General features: G+C 37.6%; 1 protein-coding gene across 1 annotated transcript in view; it reads right to left on the bottom strand.

Annotated features, from left to right (window-relative positions):
• TYR (tyrosinase) overlaps positions 1-24,416 on the bottom strand; it is a 109,030-nt gene extending 84,614 nt beyond the window's left edge. The window contains exons 1-2 of the mRNA XM_065882798.1: positions 23,482-24,416; positions 8,186-8,402 (exon numbers count right to left, since the gene is read on the bottom strand). Of these exons, the coding sequence (XP_065738870.1) occupies positions 8,186-8,402; positions 23,482-24,318 (1,054 nt within the window). The 5' untranslated portion in view covers positions 24,319-24,416. The remainder of the gene's footprint in view (positions 1-8,185; positions 8,403-23,481) is intronic.
• Positions 24,417-25,854: the final 1,438 nt, after the last annotated feature.

Consider the following 25,854-nt stretch of genomic DNA (forward strand, 5'->3'; position numbering starts at 1 on the left):
ATATGTGTGAAGATGTATTTTCTTCAAGTTCTTCAATCAAACCCCATATCATCATATGTTGAGGATAAAAGCAGACATAGAATCCAGATCTCTTCTTTTTGCAAATATATAAATCAGTGCCATGCCATTTACTAGTTTTTGAAAAAATATTGTAATTATGTTATCTATACTAGCATGTAATGATTAATATTTATAATTTTAATGAATCAATAAATATTTTCAAATCTTCTCAGATTTAGTTTTAAAAATGCTAAGTAGCCATCAATATAACTCACATAAACAAAAGCTTTGTAGAGTTCTCCATATATTCTAAGAGTTGTAAATAGATACTGAAACCAAAATATCTTATTGAACAGATCAATTGCTATAGAAGATTATAAAGCAGTCCTATGTATACATGAGACATAGGCAATTTGTCTTTGGTTCCTGAAGTCTCTCAACTCATATTTGTTAAGTGAATAAATACATAAAATAGAATTCTGCTTTTTCTTTGTAGTGTTTATTGCTAATGAGTGGCGGCATTTTCACCAAGATTTGTCCCAACGAAGTGAAAACTCCAAAGACCAAATGCCTGACTCTATATTTACAAGAGGTATGTTATTAATTTGTTCCTTAAAGATCTTCTAGGACCTTAAGTTGAATTATTGGAAAATGATATTATCCCTTAGCAAACAGCCATTTTCCACAGCAGTGAATTCAAATGATGAAAAAGTGAATGAAAGCTGTCTATTATGAGTAAATACACATCATGAAGACTAGTAACCTATGCCAAATTATAAGGGAAGTTGGGATGACTATTGAAGATTGCAGAGAAGACAGGGGTGGGGAAAAAGAGAAACATATCTTGCGTATATAGTAGGAGCTAGGTATGCGTACATCCTCACAATAGCCTAAATATGTAATTATTAAATACATTTTTTAAATGAGGGAGAAGATACTCATAATGTTAGAATTGATGCTCAAATATATTGCTATATGCCTTCAAAATTAGTATTTCAATCCATTTTAAAAGGTCCTGTCCCAGCATGGGATGTTTTTCATCTCTCTTTCTCTAGTGTTGCTTTCTAAAGTGGTGTTTGCCAGTACATAATACCAGCACCTTTTAATTCATAACGCAGCTGACATGTGTCTTAAATAAATTACTTTTGCAACATTCACGTATGGCAAGAACAATTTGCATGCCAGTACAACTGGTAGAAGCGGGAAGAATTGGAAGAGTCGTTTAAAAATGTATAAATACATGGGGACTGACCATTTTTATTTTTACAGAGAGAGCTCCAGGGTATATTACTAACACATTTGTTGCTAAAAGTTTACTGAGTATCAAGCAATAATATCCCCAAACTTTAAACTACTTATTCAGTTTTTAAGGGTTTTTTTTTCTGAAAAAATATACAACCGTGAGTTTCTACCACACAGATGTCTGAACAATGTCAATGGGTCTAAAAAACTTGTTTCTGCAAAAAAATTAAAATGCTCCCTAATGCTCAAACAGTCATAGTTTCTAGCAGGCTCTCACTGCACCCTGACTAGAGAGCTTCTAATGACCAGATAAAATGAATGTATTCTGGTCTTGCCACCCTTCAGCTTTGGGAAGCAAAGTACTGATTAAGAATTTAAAAGGCATTTGTATATATAGGAATTAAGCTTGACTTGTTTTTTGTGAACCTAACACATAAGTATTAACTCATCCCTGAGAGCAGCTTCTTCCCTAGAATCTTAAAAAACATGCTTGCATATCCACAAAGCCTTCTCCATAATATAGCATTTTTTCAGGCTTTTAAAAAAGGTAACATTATCTCCTAGTAAAAGAATCACAATTCGAAGCAAACCCACTTGGAAAATAATATGCAGGACACTTGTTCGAATTTCTTACATGTAATAGGAAGGGTCCTATTTGCCCTAAGAACTTGGAGTAAAGAGAAAAAAATGTTATTCTTCAAGTCAAATGAGTTGAATCAGTTCGTTCAACTAGAAGAAGACAGGTTGTCTCCTAAACTTATTAGAATAACTACTTCACTGAAGACGGTGCATCAGCTTAATCAGTGAATATTAAATATCTCAAGACTGTTGTGAGGATTAAGTAATAAGACACGTGGGAAATGAGAATGTCTAGAACATAGAGGTTTGTATTATTATTATTATGATCAGGATCATTGCCTGTTCAGAATATCAACAAGGTTGGCAAGGTGATAATTCTGGGGAGTTAAGTAATCCGGGCTCAGAAAGGTTCTCATGGTCTGGATGAACTCTTTCTAAAACCCTCCACCTCATTCTGCGTCAGTGTACACCAAACTATACCAAGCTACTCAGCTTTCTGATTCTCTTAGAATTGGTAAAGAAGGTGTGCAGGGGAGGCCTTGAGCCTTCCCATCACTAGAATGTCTCACCTCACTTAAACAATCTCCTTAGCATTCTTGTTTATACAACAGTTGTCAATGTAATTTATCTTTGAGTTTGTGTGACCATTTCTGGATATGCCAAGAAAGTCCATTTCTTAGGCAGGAAGACTGGAGACCAGATCATCCTTTGAGACGTCATTGTGCCTGGCCACTGGCCTTTCTCTTCAAGTATGCATACTGTTACCTTAAGACTTCATTCAAAATTTCAAAACCCCTATTAACTTTCATGAAAGCCCAGAGCTCATTTACCCATTCTCTAGACTGCTCCTCAAGAAATTCTGGCAAATGAGGAGGTAAGATACTGCCCAGGTAGTCACAATAAAATAGAAAGGGTGAAAGGGCTGCATGAAAAAACGGTCTAGAGAATCATAACAGATGGATTTTTTTAGAAGAGCTCTTATATAAACTAGATTTTTTAGTGGTGTATACTTAAGAGGACAAAACAAGGACCAATTATTAGAAGTCAGTGGAAGACATTTCATGATCCTCCTCAATGTGATGCTTACCTTTCTGCCTCCTATTTAGTCATCAAGAGTTTCTGATACTCCATACTCTAGAGTCTAGAAGAGTTTCTGTACTCTAACCAACTCATGTTCATCTCATTCTCCCTGCCTTGGATAAAGCCCTCACCATTCATGATCCTCCCACAGCTCATTAATTAGTCTTTCTGCATTCTGCTAAGGGCACTAGATTCACATCTTTCTGAAACATAGATAGAATCACATCAAGTTCCTGCTTAAAAACTCCTCTTGACTCCCATTGTCTATAGCAGTGTTTCACACAAGGTATTTAGACATGTTCTTGAAGATATGAACATTAGATCATGACTTTTAAACTTTGGATCTTCAAACATATCTCTTCTACAGGGAAGATATGAATGGTATTTACAAAGAATAAATGTTAGTTTCTTAATTCCCTAGGGATCTGTGGACATATTCTTAGGAGCCTATTTTTTCCCTCTCTGGAGAAGATTTAGAAACATGGGTATTCACGGCATATTCTAAACCTTCTATACCTCTTTGTTATTTCCCATTACAAACTTAATATTCTAGCCATATACATTTTCTCATTTTGTTGTATCTAATCTTATGCTTTCAATACTTCTATTCCACTGCATATGTTATTCCCACAGCTAGAAGTGCCTTTCCTTCTCTGCTCTTCTTGGTGAGAAATTATTGCTTTTTCAAGATCCGGTTCCAATTTCTCCAGGTTGGGAGATGTTTCTGGTTTAGTTCTGGCTTCCTACCTCATTTTATATTGAGCGTCATATTGTGTTTTCCTTATGGGTTTGTGTGATGTTTTCTCACTAGCTGGTGAGTTCCTCAAGGTCAGAAACTGTGTAGTAGTCACCTTTTCATGTCTTTGGACTTTTATAATTTCACAGAGTACCAGGTTCATGGAGGACTCTTTAAGTTGAATGCAATTAGATTTTGTCTTAACCTAAAGAACATCCTGTTCTCCTTTATGAGGTAGGTTGATCTCTTCTTGAAAGACCACGTAGAGATACTATTATAGGGGGCATCTCAGCAAAATGAGAGATGTTGAACTGAATACATTGAGAAATGTCTTCCAACTATATGTTCCATGGTTCTAAGCTGCACTGTGCTTGGGGCTGAGAACATACCATTAAATTAGAGTCGTTCCTTGTTCCTGCACCTTCTTCTATTTTAGGTATCAGGAGGTATTCATTGCCTTTGCTCTTGACTCCTTGCTTCTGGGAATTCACTCTGAAAAGCAGTAGCTTTTACCTTCAGAAATGCTCCCTCCCCGGGTCTGTCTCAAGAACGTTCCTCTTCCGTCTTTCCTCCTCCCTATATTTTTCTCTGCACCTAGCACATCATGATTTGTTTTCTCAGGGTACAGTCTATACTTAGTTTGTAAGCTAATTGTCAGAAAAAGTAATGACCGATAACTGAGTTGTCAAAAACGAATTCCAGTTTAACATAATAACAGCTGCCATTTTTTTGAAGAAATGTTATACGCTCCTTACATATATTATTTAATCCTTACATGAGCCCTCTAAGTTATTATTCTTATCTACATTTTCCAGATGATGAAATTAAGGCCCTGAGAGTTAAATAGCTTACTGAAGGTAACAGAGCTAGGAAGTGGTAGAGTTTAGATCAAATCCCAGTCAGTCTGATTGCCTTGAACCACTTCCCTAAACTGCCAGCCCACCCCATTCCCCAATACCCACAGCACTACAATTTTTACATTATCATTATTATAAAGTGTGAAATACGGGACACCATGGGTAGTCAGAGATTTGCACATGAGAAGATTCTTCTTTGAATCGAATAGCCCATACTCCACAGGGACCACCCAATCAGAAGACTACCTTTTATAATGCATACTAATTCTTCTTTGCTTTATGTGTCTCTTTTACACAATTCATAAATCACACATTTTCAATCTTTACTTCAGTATTTAAATCCAAGAGGAAAGCTGAGGTTACATAAATAACTTCCGTAGACAAAAATGCAACAGTTCCTCCATCCCAGGACTGGCTGTGGGAATTTGTTGTATGGGAAATACATCAAATTCTTCTTATGAGACCCAAAAGAAAAAAGGGCAGCAATAACTGTGAGGTTCAATCAAAACTGACAATTCAATTCCACCTGCATTTATTGAGAGAAGAGAGTGCAGTGTTTGCCAGTGGCTTTGGGCAGTGTAGGTACAAGGTGAGTCTAGAATATTTTGTTGTACCAGAAAAAAAGAAAGAGCTAAAAAATGATAGGGTAATGAAACAGAGACATAAGAATTGGCTTGAAGGTGTGCCCAATGGTGAAATCTGGGACCGTTTTTGTACAGTGGGGAATCTGGTCCACATGTAAAACAGGTGATCAAATTAGCATCACCAAAGTGACACAGAGGGTCATCGTGTGCCTTCCGATGTTAAATGCTCTTAGAAAGACACGAAACCTCTTCTGTAAAATTCTGGCTAAGAATACATTACCTGTATCCATTCTACTAAAAATTCTATTAAAAACAGTAGCATTCTGTTAAAAATGGGGGGACTGTATTCTCCAAAAATGTGAATCTCGTCAGAAAGAAAAAGGCTGTGGAAATATTTCACATTAAAAGAAGGCTAAGGAGAAATGGCAACTAAATGCCATCTGACCCTAGACTGGACTCTTTTACAGAGAAGAAAATGCTGTAAAGGATATTATTAGTGTATTGGAAAAAATGCAATATAAACAGTAAATTAGATTAAAGCATTACACCTATATAGAATTTACTGAAGTTGATAACTGTTCTGTGGTTATGTAAAAGAATATTTTTGTTCTTGGGAAAAACACACTGAAATATCCAAGGGTAAAGTGTTCTGATCTATGCAATTTACCCTCAGATGGTTCAGAATGAGAGAAAGAGAAAGAAAAAAACAAGTGTAAATGGTAAGTGAATCTCGGTAGAAGGTATATGTGTGGTTTTGTACAGTTTTTATTGTTGTAATTTTTCTGTAAGCTTAAAATTATTTCTAAAGAAGAGAGTAAATAAATGTGTCCCTGATCAGGAAAAACTATTGTTGGTGGCTCAGATCAATGTTTTCTAACATTTTGCTACCAGTAAATAGGCTTCATACAACAGGTATAGACAAACTAAGTGATGGGTTAGGTGCAACTGGAAGAGCCCTAGATATTATTTGTTTTCATTTATCAAACACATATTGAACACCTATTATGTGCCAGATAATGTGCTATAATGTCTTTTCTCTCTTTCTCAAGAAAGCATACTAGACTATGAGTAAATAAGAATAGCTTATTGGAAAAAAAATAATTCACAGATATAACTTATTAGTATTCACAAATTATTGACAATAAATGTGATGTCCTCTACTGACTCTGTGCATTAGAAACTCATTTGAAAGCCACTGGCTGAGTTGACATGGCTCAAGCCAGTTTTCTTTAACTTGAGGCCCAGAGAAGTGAGGCTCCCCTACCTTCTTTCTGTGATCAGCCCATGTTCCTTAATAACAAAGTTCATGCTTTCTCACTGTTAGAAAATCTGCCTGAATAACCTATAATGTACTACAATTCCCTTAAGGATGGAGCCCCACTTTATAATGTCATTAAGTCAGCATCTGGAATCCTGCTATTAACCCCTGCACAGTCCAACAGGACACCCAATGCACCCACGTGGTGAATACCAACTTGTCTGTGTGCCTTCGTCTTAGTCTGTAGGCTCAGAGACTCCTGGGCACCAGGCATTGCCTTCTCTTGTTATATTATTGAAGGACTAGCTTGATATTTTCAACCTTCAAGAAACGCTCAACTCACTCAGGGTCATCAGAGTACAATGGAAAGGACTCTTGGATTTTGGCACTTGCCAAATCTAGAAACAGATTTAGCTCTGCCACTTACAGAATGGGTGGTAGACAAATTACTGATATCTCTGATCCTGTTTCCTCTCTTTAAATTGGAAATAATGATGCTATCTTCCTCAGAGGATGGTTGTAAGAATTAAGTGAGATGGTACTATACAGAATCTTTGGCACAGTGCCTCGCACATAGAGATTACTTGGAAAACGTTAATTACTAATATTATTTAAGGAAAATAAACACAATTTTTATTCTAATAGCTGTGCCGAGGTTCCTCTTTAGGGTGACACTCTCCTTGTTTAAATCGCTTCTGAGGTAGAGCAAGGCCCTAAGAACTTCTGGATTAGAAAAATATAAGGAAATGAAAGAGACAGAGACACTATTCTGCACAGCTGAGCAACAGAAATTAGAGGACAAAGCAACAATCACAATGACAAGGAACAAACAAAAAAAGTTAAGGAGGAAGAAATAGGAAAAGAGAAAATTTTGTCTCCATAGTAGGGTGCCAAAGAGTTTTTAGGAGGTGGAATGTCTAGTGTTAAATTTTGAGTTATCTGCCTTACCAGAATTGGTCCCCTATGTCTCCCCAGAACTCAGATTAAATCTGTAACTTGAATGAATATTCCTACTTTTTGTTTGTTTGTAGGTTTGTTTCCATAATGAAAATTGAGATGGCAGAGATGGGTTTCATGACTCAGTCAGCACTGAGCAGAGAAGAATGAACAGATGCTGAAGGGAAGATGAAAGCAAAGTTGAGAGCTTTTCAGAAAAGTAGGTAGGCCTTAGAAGAGACTATGATAAGGAATCTCTGACGAAACACAGAAATCTTGAGGGATAACGGGATGGGGCCTTAACCTTACATGGGATTTTACCCTTATTATAGTTAAAAGAACAGACTTGTCTCAAAGAGGCTAGCATTCAGAATATTTTATTTTTTCTTTTCTTTTATTTATTTATTTTTTTACTAGCTCACCTGTTTACTGTAAAAGGATATAACTCAGGAACAGCCAGATGGAAGAGATTCAGAGGGCAAGGTGCAAGCTACAGAATATTTTAAACTAGATAAAAATACTAAAAGTTAGAAAAATATTATAGGTCCACAGTCCTATATCTATAATTCCAAAATACAAAAAGGTCAAAAAATGTATTATTTTGTTTGGCACCAATATTTTTTTAGTGGAAAACCTGACTTTATTCTCCATTAGGCTGCCTCTTGTCTCAATTTATTGACCTGGTGGGTACTTTCATACATTTTTCTGAAGAGTTATTCATGTTTCAGATTATGTGTGCCCCCCCATACTCTCCTAGGGTTATTGGCCATATATGTACCCATGCCACATGCCCTACTCAACTCAGAAAATTCTGAATTCTCAAACACTTCTGGACCCAGGATTTTGGATAAGAGATTATAAACATGAATTCAGAAAAAAAGAAAATTTAAATGAGTGGAAAAAAGGAGATTACCTTCCAGTGTATTTCTAAAGCTGAAGTTGGCAGCTTTATCCATGGAACCCGATTCATACTGGGTCAAACTCAGGCAAAATTCCACATCAGCAGAGGAGGGGAGCCTTGGGGTCCTGGCTTTGTCGTGATTTCCAGGATTGCGCAGTATCGGTCCCTCAGACGTCCCATTGCATAAAGTGTGACGGCTGTTGTACTCCTCCAATTGGCTGCAGATGACCTGCACAAAATGCCTTTATGTTAAAGGGGTGTTGTCTCCACCTCTAAGTCAAAGGGGGAAGGTAGGGAGGTTGAGGTTCCTGATTACCATACTTAGATTTCTAATTACCAGGAGAGCAATGTTTTAAAGTAAATTATTGAAGGAAACAGCTTTCTGAGGGTTGCAGAATAACCCATGAATGTTAAAATTCAGAACAGAGTTCTAGTCTTGAATCTACCACTTGAGAAAATAAATTAAATACCATAGGTCTCCCCTGTATCGGACGGCGGGGAAGATGGTGGAAGAGTAAGACGCGAGATCACCTTCCTCCCCACAGATACGTCAGAAATACATCTACACGTGGAACAATTCCTACAGAACACCTACTGAACGCTGGCAGAAGACCTCAGACCTCCCAAAAGGCAAGTAACTCCCCATGTACCTGGGTAGGGCAAAAGAAAAAACAATAAACAGAGACAAAAGAATAGGGATGGGGCCTGCACCAGTGGGAGGGAGCTGTGAAGGAGGAAAGGTTTCCACACACTAGAAGCCCCTTCGCGGGCGGAGACTGCGGGGCGCGGAGGGGGAAGCTTCGGTGCCGCGGGGGAGAGCACAGCAACACGCGTGCGGAGGGCAAAGTGGAGAGATTCCCGCACAGAGGATCGGTTTGGACCAGCACTCATCAGCCCGCGAGGCTTGTCTGCTTACCCGCCGGGGCGGGCGGGTCTGGGAGCTGAGGCTCGGGCTTCGGTCAGAGCGCCAGGAGAGGATTGGGGTTGGCAGCGTAAGCACCGCCTGAAGGGGTTAGTGCGCCACGGCTAGCCGGGAGGGAGTCCGGGAAAATGTCTGGAGCTGCGGAAGAGGCAAGAGACTTTGTCTTCCCTCTTTGTTTCCTGGTGTGCGAGGAGAGGGGATTAAGAGCGCCACTTAAAGGAGCTCCACAGATGGGTGCGAGCCGCGGCTAACAGCGCGGACCCCAGAGGCGGACATGAGACGCTAAGGCTGCTGCTGCCGCCTCCAAGAAGCCTGTGTGCGAGCACAGTTCACTATCCACACCTCCCTTCCGGAGAGCCTGTGCAGCCCGTCATTGCCAGGGTCCCAGGATCCAGAGACAACTTCCCCGGAAGAACGCACGTCGTGCCTCAGGCTGGGGCAACGTCACGCTGGCCTCTGCCGCCGCAGGCTCGCCCCGCATTGTGCCCCTCCCTACCTGCGGCCTGAGTGAGCCAGAGCCTCCGAATCAGCGGCTCCTTTAACCCCGTCCTGTCTGAGCGAAGAACAGACGCCCTCCAGCGACCTACATGCAGAGGCAGGGCCAAATCCAAAGCTGAGCTCCTGTGAGCTGTGAGAACAAAGAAGAGAAAGGGAAATCTCTCCCAGCAGCCTCAGAAGCAGCGGATTAAAGCTCCACAATCAACTTGATGTACCCTGCATCTGTTGAATACCTGAATAGACAACGAATCATCCCAAATTGAGGAGGTGGACTTTGAGAGCAAGATTTATTATTTTTTCCCCTTTTCCTCTTTTTGTGAGTGTGTATATGTATGCTTCTGTGTGAAACTTTGTCTGTATAGCTTTGCTTTCACCATTTGTCCTAGGGTTGTATCCGTCCTTTTTTTTTTTTTTTTTACTATTTGAAATTTTTTTTCTTAATTATTTTTTATTTTAATAACTATTTTATTTTATCTTTATTTTATTTTATTTTATCCTCTTTCTTTCTTTCTACTTTTTCTCCCTTTTATTCTGAGCCGTGTGGATGAAAGGCTCTTGGTGCTCCAGCCAGGAGTCAGTGCTATGCCTCTGAGGTGGGAGAGCCAACTTCAGGACACTAGTCCACAAGAGACCTCCCAGCTCCATGTAATATCAAACGGTGAAAATCTCCCAGGGATCTCCATCTCAACACCAACACCCAGCTTCACTCACCGACCAGCAAGCTACAGTGCTGGATACCCTATGCCAAACAACTAGCAAGACAGGAACACAACCCCACCCTTTAGCAGAGAGGCTGCCTAAAATCATAATAAGTCCACAGATATCCCAAAACACACCACCAGACATGGACCTGTCCCCCAGAAAGACATGATCCAGCCTCACCCACTAGAACACAGGCACTAGTCCCCTCCACCAAGAAGCCTACAAAACCCACTGAACCAACTTTAGCCACTGGGGACAGACACCAAAAACAACAGGAACTACGAACGTGCAGCCTGCAAAAAGGAGACACCAAACACAGTAAGATAAGCAAAATGAGAAGACAGAAAAACACAGAGCAGTTGAAGGAGCAAGATAAAGACCCACCAGACCTAACAAATGAAGAAGAAATAGGCAGTCTACCTGAAAAAGACTTCAGAATAATGATAGTAAAGATGATCCAAAATCTTAAAAATAGAATGGGGAAAATGCAAGAAACATTTAACAAGGACCTTGAAGAACTAAAGATGAAACAAGCAACGATGGACAACACAGTAAATGAAATTAAAAATACTCTAGATGGGATCAACAGCAGAATAACTGAGGCAGAAGAACGGTTAAGTGACCTGGAAGATAAAATAGTGGAAATAACTACTGCAGAGCAGAATAAAGAAACAAGAGCGAAAAGAACTGAGGACAGTCTCAGAGACCTCTGGGACAACACTAAATGCACCAACATTCGAATCATAGGGGTTCCAGAATAAGAAGAGAAAAAAAAGGGACTGAGAAAAGATTTGAAGAGATTATAGTTGAAAACTTCCCTAATATGGGAAAGGAAATAGTTAATCAAGTCCAGGAAGCACAGAGAGTCCCATACAGGGTAAATCCAAGGAGAAACATGCCAAGACACATATTAATCAAACTGTCAAAAATTAAATACAAAGAAAACATATTAAAAGCAGCAAGGGAAAAATAACAAATAACACACAAGGGAATCCCCATAAGGTTAACAGCTGATCTTTCAGCAGAAACTCTGCAAGCCAGAAGAGACTGGCAGGACATATTTAAAGTGATGAAGGAGAAGAACATACAACCAAGATTACTCTACCCAGCAAGGATATCATTCAGATTTGATGGAGAAATTAAAACCTTTACAGACAAGCAAAAGCTGAGAGAGTTCAGCACCACCAAACGAGCTTTACAACAAATGCTAAAGGACCTTCTCTAGGCAAGAAACACAAGAGAAGGAAAAGACCTACAATAACAAACCCAAAACAATTAAGAAAATGGGAATAGGAACATACATATCAATAATTACCTTAAATGTAAATGGATTAAATGCTCCCACCAAAAGACACAGACTGGCTGAATGGATACAAAAACAAGACCCATATATATGCTGTTGACAAGAGACCCACTTGAGACCTAGAGAAGCATACAGACTGAAAGGGAGGGGATGGAAAAAGATACTCCATGCAAATGGAAACCAAAAGAAAGCTGGAGTAGCAATTCTCATATCAGGCAAAATAGACTTTAAAATAAAGACTATTAGAAGAGACAAAGAAAGACACTCCATAATTATCAAGGGATCGATCCTAGAAGAAGATATAACAATTGTAAATATTTATGCACCCAACATAGGAGCACCTCAATACATAAGGCAAATACTAACAGCCATAAAAGGGGAAATCGACAGTAACACATTCATAGTAGGGGACTTTAACACCCCACTTTCACCAATGGACAGATCATCCAAAATGAAAATAAATAAGGAAACACAAGCTTTAAATGATACATTAAACAAGATGGACTTAATTGATATTTATAGGACATTCCATCCAAAAACAACGGAATACACATTTTTCTCAGGTGCTCATGGAACATTCTCCAGGATAGATCATATCTTGGGTCACAAATCAAGCCTTGGTAAACTTAAGAAAATTGAAATTGTATCAAGTATCTTTTCCAACCATAATGCTATGAGACAAGATATCAATTACAGGAAAAGATCTGTAACAAATACAAACACATGGAGGCTAAACAATACATGACTTAATAACGAAGTGATCACTGAAGAAATCAAATACGAAATCAAAAACTACCTAGAAACAAATGACAATGGAGACACGACGACCCAAAACCTATGGTATGCAACAAGAGCAGTTCTAAGAGGGAAGTTTATAGCAATACAATCCTACCTTAAGAAACAGGAAACATCTCGAATAAACAACCTAACCTTGCACCTAAAGCAATTAGAGAAAGAAGTACAAAAAAACAGCAAAGTTAGCACAAGGAAATAAATCATAAAAATCAGATCAGAAATAAATGAAAAAAGTGAAGGAAACGATAGCAAAGATCAATAAAAGTAAAAGCTGGTTCTTTGAGAAGATGAAAATAATTGATAAACCATTAGCCCGACTCATCAAGAAAAAAAGGGAGAAGACTCAAATCAATAGAATTAGAAATGAAAAATGAGCAGTAACAACTGACACTGCAGAAATAAAAAAGATCATGAGAGATTACTACAAGAATTCTATGCCAATAAAATGGACAACTGGGAAGAAATGGACAAATTCATAGAAATGCAAACCTGCCAAGACTGAATCAGGAAGATATAGAAAATATGAACACACCAATCACAAGCACTGAAATTGAAACTGTGATTAAAAATCTTCCAACAAACAAAAGCCCAGGACCAGATGGCTTCACAGGCAAATTCTATCAAACATTTAGAGAAGAGCTAACACCTATCCTTCTCGAACTCTTCCAAAATATAGCAGAGGGAGGAACACTCCCAAACTCATTCTACTAGACCACCATCACTCTGATAACAAAACCACACAAGGATGTCACAAAGAAAGAAAACTATATGAACATAGATGAACATAGATGAACATAGATGAACATAGATGAACATAGATGAAAACATCCTCAACAAAATACTAGCAAGCAGAATCCAGCAGCACATTAAGAGGATCATGCACGATGATCAAATGGGGTTTATTCCAGGAATGCAAGGATTCTTCAATATATGCAAATCAATCAATGTGATACACCATATTAACAAATTGAAGGAGAAAAACCATATGGTCATCTCGATAGATGCGGAGAAATCTTTCGACAAAATTCAACACCCATTTATGATAAAAACCCTGCAGAAAGCAGGCATAGAGGGAACTTCCCTCAACATAATAAAGGCCATATATGACAAACTCACAGCCAACATCGTCCTCAATGGTGAAAAACTGAAAGCATTTCCACTAAGATCAGGAACAAGACAAGGTTGCCCACTCTCAGCACTCTTATTCAACATACTTTTGGAAGTTTTAGCCACAGCAATCAGAGACGAAAAGGAAATAAAAGGAATCCAAATCGGAAAAGAAGAAGTAAAGCTGTCACTGTTTGCAGATTACATGATACTATACATAGAGAATCCTAAAGATCCTACGAGCAAACTACTAGAGCTTATGAATGAATTTGGTAAAGTAGCAGGATACAAAATTAATGCACAGAAACCTCTGGCATTCCTATACACTAATGATGAAAAATCTGAAAGTGAAATCAAGAAAACACTCTCATTTACCACTGCAACAAAAAGAATAAAATACCTAGGAATAAACCTACCTAAGGATACGAAAGACCTGTATGCAGAAAATTATAAGACACTGATGAAAGAAATTAAAGATGATACAAATAGATGGAGAGATATACCATGTTCTTGGATAGGAAGAGTCAACATTGTGAAAATGATTCTACTACCCAAAGCAATCTACAGATTCAATGCAATCCCTATGAAACTACCAATGGCATTTTTCACAGAACTAGAACAAAAAATTTCACAATTTGTATGGAAACACAAAAAACCCTGAATAGCCAAAGCGATCTTGAGAACGAAAAGTGGAGCTGGAGGAATCAGGCTCCCTGACTTCAGACTATACTACAAAGCTACAGTAATCAAGACAGTATGGTACTGGCACAAAAACAGAAAGATAGATCAATGGAACAGGAGAGAAAGCCCAGAGATAAACTCACGCACATATGGTCACCTTATCTTTGATAAAGGAGGCAGGAATGTACAGTGGAGAAAGGACACCCTCTTCAATAAGTGGTGCTGGGAAAACTGGACAGCTACATGTAAAAGTATGAGATCAGAACACTCCCTAACACCATACACAAAAATAAGCTCAAAATGGATTAAAGACCTAAATGTAAGGCCAGAAACTATCAAACTCTTAGAGGAAAACAGGCAGAACACTCTATGACATAAATCACAGCAAGATCCTTTTTGACTCACCTCCTAGAGAAATGGAAATAAAAACAAAAATAAACAAATGGGACCTAATGAAACTTCAAACCTTTTGCACAGCAAAGGAAACCGTAAACAAGACTAAAAGACAACCCTCAGAATGGGAGAAAATATTTGCAAATGAAGCAACTGACAAAGGATTAATCTCCAAAATTTACAAGCAGCTCATGCTGCTCAGCAACAAAAAAACAAACAATCCAATGCAAAAGTGGGCAGAAGACCTAAATAGACATTTCTCCAAAGAAATATACAGACTGCCAACAAACACATGAAAGAATGCTCAACATCATTAATCATTAGAGAAATGCAAATCAAAACTACAATGCGATATCATCTCACACCAGTCAGAATGGCCATCATCAAAAAATCTAGAAACCATAAATGCTGGAGAGGGTGTGGAGAAAAGGGAACACTCTTGCACTGCTGGTGGGAATGAGAATTGGTACAGCCACTATGGAGATCAGTATGCAGGTTCCTTAAAAAACTACGAATAGAACTAACGTATGATGCAGCAATCCCATTACTGGGCATAAACCCTGCGAAAAACATAATTCAAAAAGAGTCATGTACCAAAATGTTCATTGCAGCTCTATTTACAATAGCCAGGAAATGGAAACAACCTAAGCGTCCATCATCGGATGAATGGATAAAGAAGATGTGGAACGTATATACAATGTAATATTACTCAGCCATAAAAAGAAACGAAATTGGGCTTCCCTGGTGGCGCAGTGGTGGAGAGTCCGCCTGCTGATGCAGGGGACACGTGTTCGTGCCCCGGTCTGGGAAGATCCCACATGCCGCGGAGCGGCTGGGCCCGTGAGCCATGGCCGCTGAGCCTGCGCGTCCGGAGCCTGTGCTCCGCAACGGGAGAGGACACAACAGTGAGAGGCCCGCGTACCGCAAAAAAATAAAAAAAATAAAAAAAATAACTACTTCATATAATTGTTGTCAAATATTTATTTGGTGGGAAAATTAATTTGACAGTCATCTCTTAAATATCCATTGTGTGACTTTCATATGCCCTTGAAGCTAGCCATGGCCCAGAGTTTAGGTCTGTACACTCTTCTTTTATTTCTCTCTGTATCTTCTTCTTTGTCTCTGATGACCAGTTTCATGGCTTACAGGCCACTATATGATAAGAACTTCCTAATTCCTATCTGAAGTTCAAAAAACTCCTCTGAACTCTAACCCTGTATACCCATCTCCAACTTCATATTTCAATGTTATCTCACAGGCATCTTAAATGGAACACTTAAAAATCAAAAATTTGTTCCTTTGTAATAGCCTACAAGGGAAAAGAATCTGAATAAAAAAAGATATATAGGTATGTAAAACTGAATCACTTTGCTGTACACGTGAAACTAACACAACCTTGTAAATCAACTATACTTTAAAAAATTAAATTAAAAAAGAATTTTTTAAATTAAAAAAACTTAAAATAAAAAGATTAAAAAAATATTGTTCCTCTCCCTCTATTTCCTACCACATCAACTATCCTTCAGCTTAAACCAGAAGCCCATGAATCTTCATTTTTAAGCCAGAGACTGTTATCATTTGTATTTTGTTCCCCTTTATCCTTCAGATTAAAACCATCAGCCAATCTTGTCAATTCTGCCTCCAGAATACATCTTGAATCTTTATTTGTTTACAAATTCTGTGATCCAACTGCTGAAGTCAGACTGGCTACTCTTCTCTGGGCATCACTCATGCTTCTCCTTTCCACATCTTTGTTCTTGCCTGAGCGTGTTCACTCCTTGCCATTTATCTGATATTCTACCTAATCTTCAAGGCCAAACCAATATTTTGAAAAAAACAGACAGTGTCAACTCTGACTTAAAAAGTAAATCAAAAGGGTCCAACTCTAAAATATGAAGACATTTTAGAAATCCTTCACCAAATTATTTTGCTTACAGCTTCACTTATATGTAGGCAGAAGACTGAACTTTGATAAAATTATGTGACTAAATAAGTCAAAAGGAACTCTTTCAATAAATATAAATATGCTAAGTGATTTAAAAAAACATCATAATTTAACTGGCAGAGTTTTTCTTAGTGGTTTATAAGTTAATTCTTCATCTTAAAATCATTGATGCCTTAGGTTGCATGATGTCAATTAAGCAGGTAGCAAGATATCAGCCTTAAACAAAAGCATAAAACGCAGGAGAGTCCACACTGCCATCAGTGAGACTGTTCACATTGGGCACTTAGTCTGTAGGAGGCCTGTGCCCACTGAGTAGATAACGTGGTTGTTTGTCAAACTCAAACTTGACTCACTTTAATCTCCCTTGATAAACAGTATCACTTCCTTAAAAAAAAAAAAAAGTAATCTCCATGAGGATAACTTTCTTTTTTTTGTTACTGTTTATTCCCAGAATCTATAATAGAGGCTCTATAACAATTTGATGGGAAAATAAGTCAATGGATGAACCAGTGAATCTTCAACATGTGTTGCACATTGTTTTTAGCTAGTCCTGTTACTGATACCAACATTTGCCCTAGAAGATATTTCCAACAATATATCGTTTGTATTAAATATATACTGAGGCCCCACTCTCAATAGGGAAGGCATCTCTGTGTACATTTTTTTAAATTCACAAATGACCTTGTAGGTTTATATGATTTTATCCCTATTTTAATGATGAGGAAACTGAGTGTGGAAGAGTATAAAAGGCTAGTAGGATCTAAAACCGTGTATTATGATTAATAATTTTATGGGCAACAGGCAAGGCACATGGAACAATATTTTAAAAGTGAAGTCTTCTTCGTCAGCTGCTTGCACCACAGTTAGGAATAATCAAAACAATCCTATCAGTCTCTGGCTCCAGTGAGTTGGCAATCTATAAGACTGTAAAAGCAAATTAACTCACCATCAGATGGAACTGAATGAGCCTTGCCCCCCCGGGAATGGCTGCTACTGTGTTATACAACAGACACTTAGAGAAGCTTTTAATTTCTGGTCATTAAGATATCATTTATGAATTGAAGTGTTGTGTGTTGGAAAAGAATTAGTTTCCAAATTCATGTAGGTGTGGGCTTCAACTCTGGCTCAGCTACTTACTAGCAATGGGGAAATGAGTATGTTATTTAGGCTTGCTGAGTCTCAATTTCTTCAACTGTAATATGAAATAATAAATATTACATATTAATGTATAACTTATTATATTTATTATATTAATAGAATAATAAAATGCAGTTTCTGGCTCAACAGATGTCAGTCTCTAGTTTTCTTCATACTTCATGACATTCCTCAATCCTTTTATCCATGCATAATTGAGAACTTGAATTGTTAGGTGACTTGTCTAAGGTCATATGATGTTCAGAGCCAGGACTAGAACATTAATCCACAGTCCTCCTGATTCCAAAGCTATATCCAGTAGATTTATGACTGCCTGTAAATGGCTTAGGGATGGTTGAATAAAGCTAACTTAACTTTTGCATTGAGTGTAATATATTGGATTCCTTTAAAATGTCGATTAACTAGACATCACAGCGGGTATATAGATGAAATCATTTTCATTCCTGTTTGAATAATAAACCATATCAGGATATTTTCAAAAGATCCTACTGCCTAAAAGACTCTTACAGCAGACTCGGTTAAATTAGAGAGGTTTGAATGAAACTATTTTTGCTGAAATGCCAACAGCCAAGTGGCTAAATGTTCAGATGACAATGTATTAGTAACAAGGAAGAAATCTACCCCATTTCCAGAAATAATTTGAAAAACTTAATCTCAAATTATTGTTTTTATATTTGATACAGAAGGAGAGGCAGGGTAGAAGAAAGTGTTATCACTATGGTTACCATCATGCAGATTGCAGTCAGACATGCTTTCCAAATTGAGCAAATTACTTAAACTCTCTGAATATCAAGGTTTTTCATCTGTAAATGGGGACTATAACAACTTTTTACGAAGGATCAAATAATTTTACCTAAGTAAAGCATTTAGTATATAGTGCCAAGTACAGAGTGTTTAATAATGGCAGGTATTATATTATTATTGAATACAAGACCGTTGGGCAGGCCACCAAATTGTTAACCCTGACTCTGTAACACTGGATGAATAGTCATTATTATAATAACTATCATCAATATATCATATAAAGATATATTATGATAATTTCGGTATATGGAACTCAAAGAATATGTCAGATACTAAACTAGTCATTTTACATTCACAGATTTCATTGAATCCATTTACTATAATGCTTTAAGATATGTTATTCTAATTTTAAAGAAAAAACGGTCTCAGAATAATTAAGTAACTTGTCCAGGATTTTGTAGCTAAGTAAGTTACAAAAGTCATGTTTTTATGACTCAAAAGACTATACCCTTTCCACTGCATTATTCTATTTTCCATTTAGTATTTTCATCAACACAGAAAACACACATATATGATAATTGCACCCCATTTTTTTCTGTTGAGAAAAAAAACCAAAGGTCAAAGATTCCAAATAACTTGTCCAATAACATCTGGTAACTAGCAGAGGTAGAATCTGGTAAGTGGCAGAAGTCTTCTGATGATGAATTTGTTCTTTTTCTGTTTCAACACAGGTGACTTATATGATTTGGGGGAAACAGATCAAGCTGTCTCAAGTCAAATGAAAAAAGGGAGATATAGAAAGAAGAAACAGATGTATTCATGGAGAAAGTGAACTTAGTGTTCTCTTAAACATAAAAAATAGCGACAAACAACCAGTTATTAAAAGCTTTAGGAGCAAAAATTCTATCATGACATTAGAGGTTTATCTAAATAAAAATGTAAACCCTATGACATTCCACAGAATCTTTTTCATAAAGAAAAAGAGAAGCTGTTAATTCACTGAGCTGTTGCCATGGTTACCTAAACCCATGACTCGCTGCTGAAAAGTAACTTTTTTTTTCTTCCTACTGTTTGCTTCCATGTGATATGCTTTTCACCTGATGAGTGAATTCCCTGGTCACACTTCACTCATGCCCATCATCTTGGAAAAATTTTTCTCTTTATTTTGATCCATCATGACAGCTACCCTTTCCTTCTTACGGCTAGCTTATCTGCTGCTTGCATAACATTGGATCTAACTGTGTTGAGCATAGGTATTTGTACTTTAATATTCACCCCCCACCTCCAAAAATAATGGACTGCTTTAATTGACGACAAACATGCTTCTAGTTTAAAAGCTCTTGGCATTAAACAAACCAAAAAATAAAGGAACAAATATACAAAAAAAGCATGTGAATTCTGAATATAGGCTTTCTATGAAGACTAACATTAAGTACATAATTTTTAATATATTATTTTATTGAATAAAAAACCTTACCAGTAAATATTATTAATCTCAATTAAGTAACACTCAGGTTGTAACTTGCCTGATCTTCTCTATGTGTGCTTCCATTTTTTGCATGCACACACACACATACACACACACACATAAGCCTAGAGAGAGCTACACAAAATGTTTTATTCCAGACAATAAGTTACTGCTTATTTTGGTATAATTGTGTCCTTGGCCTTGGGGATCCAGTGCTATAAATTATGGCTTAATGTTCTAGAAATCTAGCTATGTCTATGCAGAGTTTAATTTTTTATGTGTGTTAGTACTGAAGCTAACAATTCTATGATTTTCAATTTTGTTCAATTCAACATATATTGACAAAGCCCATTCCATGTATATATTATGTTCCTGACTCTGTGGACATAAAGATCAATTAGAAATGGTTTCTACATTGGAGCAGATGGCAGTCTGTTAGACAAAGATAGGTTTGAAAACAATTACATGTATTGAAGAATTATAGGTACTATGATACAAATCTGTACAAAGTATAATGATAGTGCAAAAGGGTGAAGGTCAATTCTTCCTGAGTAAGGGATGTGGATAAATAAATGTCTAATGGAATAATTTCACTCTAACATGAATGAAAAGGACTACATCAGAATATCTGCCCCAGTTGTCTGTGCAACTGAATTTTAAGGAAGTTAAAGTGACTACAAGTCAGAATTTACATCCATAAATTAGTGGCTTGTTTTATCCATTCCAAGCCTAAATGGCTCCTTAAAAATAGGAAACAACATGGTTAACTTGAAATAGCATTGGAGTCAAAGGCCCTGGGTTTTAGTCCTCAGCTGTGTGACCTTAGACAAATTATCCTAGCTTTCGGGGTCTCACTATCTTCTTTTACAAAATATAGGCAGTACACTACACACCACTGAAGGTCTCTTAGCTCAGAGTTAATAAATCCTATGAGTTAATAAATCTAAAAACTCTATTTTTTTGTGTGTCAAGTAAAAGATATCTGAAACCAAGAAAAAGCAGGAGGCTTTGTACCAAAGGGGCTGAGTCTAACTAATTAAGAAGATATTAATGAACTCACCAAGTCTGGAAGATATTTGGTCTCATCATCTCACATAAAACAGTCTAGTTCTTGATTTGAGTGTTCAATTCAGGCAAAAGCATTTAAACTAGTGGTGTGTTTATTATAGAACCTGAGTTTGTAAAGTGAAAGAGGTACCAAAACAATTTCCATGTTAATTAAATCAGTGATTCTTAGTGCTGGCTGTGCATTAGAATTACAGAAGTTTTTAAAAATACAGATGCTTGGACTTCACAGTGGACCCCCTGACTATGATTTTCTGGCAGAAGGTAGATGGGTGGAGCACATGCAATTTTTTAAGCTCCTAAGTGATTTAGAAGATCCTGAGAACGGCTGAATTAAGTCAATATAAATAACTGATCTTCATTTTTAAAGGACTATAACCAGAGAAGCTCTGCAAAGGAATGGAAACAGCCAACTAGAATTGGGTTTGACTGTCACCTCACACAATGACACCACTCACGGTAGGTGAACCTAAATGTTCACTCATTTCACCTTCCTTATTTAAATCGTCATTTGCTCATTTTTCTTCAATGATCTTTGTCCTCTGTATTTCCTAATCTTATTTTTAACACCAGTTACTACACTGTAGTTTAATCATAGAACAATATCGAATCTAATGTTGTAACAATTTCAACTTAGTGTTTACCTACTAGACCCAAAAAGTTTTATTTAGAAGTAAAACTGGACACAATTGTAAAGGAGAAAAAGACAGGAACAATTTCCACTCAATAATCAATAAATGAATAGAAAAAATTAGAAACATAATTTAGGTACTTCCAAGAAACCTACATCTAATGTAATTAATATCAATTAGTATTTGCCTATTAAGCTTTAGTGTGGATGTTGTAAATTTTTGGTAATTTAGATAATCCTCCAGTTTTTCTGGGTCAAGAAAAGCAGTTAAGGAAAGCACTATAACTGACTGAAAATCCCGCATCCAAGCTTAACCGCATTTTAAGCAGTAACGGAGGATGTGAGAGTTAGATGAGATTAAGGTAGGAGGTCTGAAGGCTTATTGAAATAGATTTTTTTTTGAAGCACAATTTTTCCAGCCTCTCCTGCACAAATACACTCCTTTCTCTTGATAAATAGCTGACATTAGTGACACAAGACATTACAGTGGTCATTTTCAATGAACTTCAATAGGCTCCATTTGGAAGTTGTGTGAACTTAGTGCAGGGGGGCGGGTGGGAAGCCATCCACATTTCAAAATTGCAGAGCGCCGGGTAAGAATGCAAGATTCTTCCCATCTCATTTAAATATTGGGGTTTAGTTCCATAAGGCACTGCTAGTCAAAAGTGCTGTATTAGAAATGTTTGGAATACAGGCAGAAAAACATTCCTTCCACCTATGGTTTTAAAATGATAAATAATTAAAAGCATATTTCTTTGGCTACCTTTTGCTCCTAATCCAGAGTGGAAAAAAATCAGAATAGGAGAAACAGAAATTAAACTTCAAAATAACAATAACAATTATCTTGTGCCTCAAAAGTTTGCACATATTTTGGAAGAAATTATAATTTCTTCTGCATCTTATTGAAAAGTGAGGTAGGATGGCCAGATCCTTTCAACATCATAGCAGACATGTCCTTGGAAATACTGGGTTGGCCAAAAAGTTTGTTTAGGTTGTTCCATAAGATGTTACAGAAAAACCCGAACGAACTTTTTGACCAACCCAATATTATAGGGTTGTCACGCAGCCAGGCTATCTGAGAACAAATCTTGTCTCTGCTACTTACTAGTTCTGCGATCTTGTACAAGTTACCTAATATCTTTATACCTCAGGTTGGTTTTCTTTTAAGTCTTTGAGATGGGGAATGATTAGTAAGGATATTAAATGAATTAAGGCACATAAACACAACAGGGGCTCATACATGGTAATTGATCGATGAATATTAGCTATTTTCATTATTTACCTGTTTGAGCCTCAAGGTCTTCATATATTTTTTTTAAAGAAAATTTAATCTAAGTAATATTCCCCAAATTTTGCTGATGGTGATAATCACCATAGACATTTAGGAAATGAGGTCTTCCCAGGAACCTCCTTTGAAGATTCTTATCAATGGGATTCCTGGGATAAAGATAGGAATTTGTATTTTTAATTTGTGCAATGTATACATTTTATTGTGAAGAAAATTTCAGAAACATTGACCTAAATCATTTATTTACCTAATCATCTAAGTATTCGTTCATCAATTGGTTCAACAGATAACTTCATGAGCTCTTACCATTTGCCAGGCACCATCCCAGGTGCTAGGAGATACAGTGGTGAACCAAGTACTTTTTATTCATTAGATTTTAGGAACCAAGTAGAGGATATTAGACAAATAACCACAAAAATCTCTTTGGAACTACAATTGTGAAGTGTGCTATAAAGGGAAAATACAAGGTATGTTGAGAGCTCTTGACAGGGAAAGTTTTCTAGGCTTGGCAGGAGACAGAGAGATGGGAAAGGTGTTTATGAAGACCTTCCAGAAGAAGTGGTTGCTACTGCAGTTTTATGCTCTGATATTGTATGTCCGGCACATCTTACCTGCCAAGAGGAGAAGAAGGATGCTGGGCTGAGTAGATTAGGGTTTGCAGGGTTGCGCCCTCCCATGTACTCATCTGTGCAAATGTCACAGTTTTCTGCATCTCGCCAATCCCAGTATGGGAGAGTGAAGTTCTCATCCCCTGTCAGCTTCTGGATTTCTTTTTCCCACAGCAGCAAGAAGAGTCTATGCCAAGGCAGGAAACCTGGTGCTTCATGAGCAAAATCAATGTCTCTCCAGATTTCAGAGCCCCCAAGTAGTGCGTCCCTTGACACATAATAATGCATCCAGACAAAGAGGTCATAAACGTTGATGTCATTAAACAGAGGCATTGATCCATTATTCATTTGGCCATAGGTGCCTGTGGGGATGACATAGTCCGCGCTGGTAGTATGTTTCGCTAAAGTGAGGTAGGCAAGAAATTTGTTCTTCTCTGGGACACTCAAATCAAAGATGTTTCTTCTCACCAAAAGTCGCCTCTCTGTGCAGGTGGGTCCCCAAAAGCCAAACTTACAATTTCCACAATTGAATCCCATGAAGTTGCCAAAGCACTGGCAGGTCCGATTATAAAAGACGGAGGGCCAAGACTCCCGGTCGTCCACCCCTGCGAAGGGGAACTGAGGTCCAAGTGGTGCCTTGGACAGAATGATGTCTTGGCAGGAACCCCGGCCTGAAAGCTGTCCACAGGGACTCCCGTCACCCTCCCATGGTGGGCAGCATTCCTTCTCCATCAGGTTCTTAGAGGAGGCACAGGCTCGAGGGAAATGGCCAGCAGAGGTCTGGAAAGTCCACAGCAGGCAGTACAAAGCAGCCAGGAGCATTCTTCCTCTAGTTCTCATAAGGTCTGCCTGAGCTGGTTAACTGAGCCACACACTTCTCTTTCCAGCTAACCCTTCAGTGACTATCACATGTTTTGGCCAAGACCTATATAATACCACTCCCACCTCCAGCATCAAACCCTCTCAGTCTTTATCTTAAGCTTTCATCTTCTGAAAAACCACATGACTAACCTTTCCTTGGAGTTGGCATGTATCCCACCAGTGGGATAGGCCTACGTTAAAGTGAGAAACACTATTCACCATTAATAGTTTAATTCTTATGGTTAGAATGATAATAATAATAATACCACCTGATCTAAATAAACCCAGTTAATTGACTATAAAATTAGTGATGATTTAAATTTGCAAATGAGAAGCCATGTCAGGAATAGAGCTTCTTTTATTAAGAAAAGGCAGGCAGTGTTAGAGATTTTGGGTGCAAGATGGTTTCTCAAAGACCATAAATAGGCCACAGCATTAGTAGAATTCGTCTTTGCAGAAAGAGACACTTTTCAGAGCCTAGAGACGATTTCTTATATCTGAAGGTTATTTATTTATTTTATTTTTTTTTTTTTTTGCGGTATGCTGGCCTCTCATTGTTGTGGCCTCTCCCGTTGCTGAGCACAGGCTCCGGACGCGCAGGCTCAGCGGCCATGGCTCACAGGCCCAGCCGCTCCGCGGCACGTGGGATCCACCCGGACCGGGGCACGAACCCGTGTCCCCTGCATCGGCAGGCGGACTCAACCACTGCCAGGGAAGTCCTGAAGGTTATTTATTTTATACAAAGTATCAGAAGAAAAATTTTTTTCTGATACACTTCCTCATTATCTTGATGCTATCTGCTTGCTTGCTGTCTAATCGCTCATTTTCTGACTATCATTAATGAGAGGTCACTTTGATAGCTGGGTGGTCTGCTTTATTTTGGAAACTTTTACTAGTGAATATTCCAAAGGAAACTCTTTTTTTTTTTAATTGAAGTATAGTTGATTGTCAATATTATATTAGTTTCAGGTGTACAACATAGTGATTCAATATTTTTATAGATTATACTCCACGTAAATTTATTATAAAATATTGGCTATATTACCTGTGCTGTACAATGTATCTTTCTGGTTTATTTGTTTTATATATAATAGTTTGTATTTTTCTTATTTTAATGCTTTAACGATCTTGTTTAGCCCATAAGTTCTGGACATCAGGAATTCATTTGAAATTTTGTTTGCAATATGGTCTTGCAAAGGAGTTCTCAATGTAGTGAGAGAGTGAATAAGGACTGATATATTTATTCAACAAATATTTATTGATCATGCAAATTTTTTCAAGATTTTTTTCTGTGTGTATAGTGAGCTAGATAAATTGAAATGCATGGATAAAAATATTATTTTACCACTACACTAGTTTTCAAATGAGTAGTATAGAAAATAAGAACATCAGACTTTTAATGGAGGGACATATTTGTGAACTGAGGATACTGGAAAGGATTGCACAGTTTTGGATAATGGTATGCAAATTTTATTATGGGAGTACCCCTTGAGCCAAACTTTGAAGGATAGACAT

The sequence above is a fragment of the Phocoena phocoena genome, chromosome 8 (assembly GCF_963924675.1).
Source record: "Phocoena phocoena chromosome 8, mPhoPho1.1, whole genome shotgun sequence".
Classification (NCBI taxonomy): domain Eukaryota; kingdom Metazoa; phylum Chordata; class Mammalia; order Artiodactyla; family Phocoenidae; genus Phocoena; species Phocoena phocoena.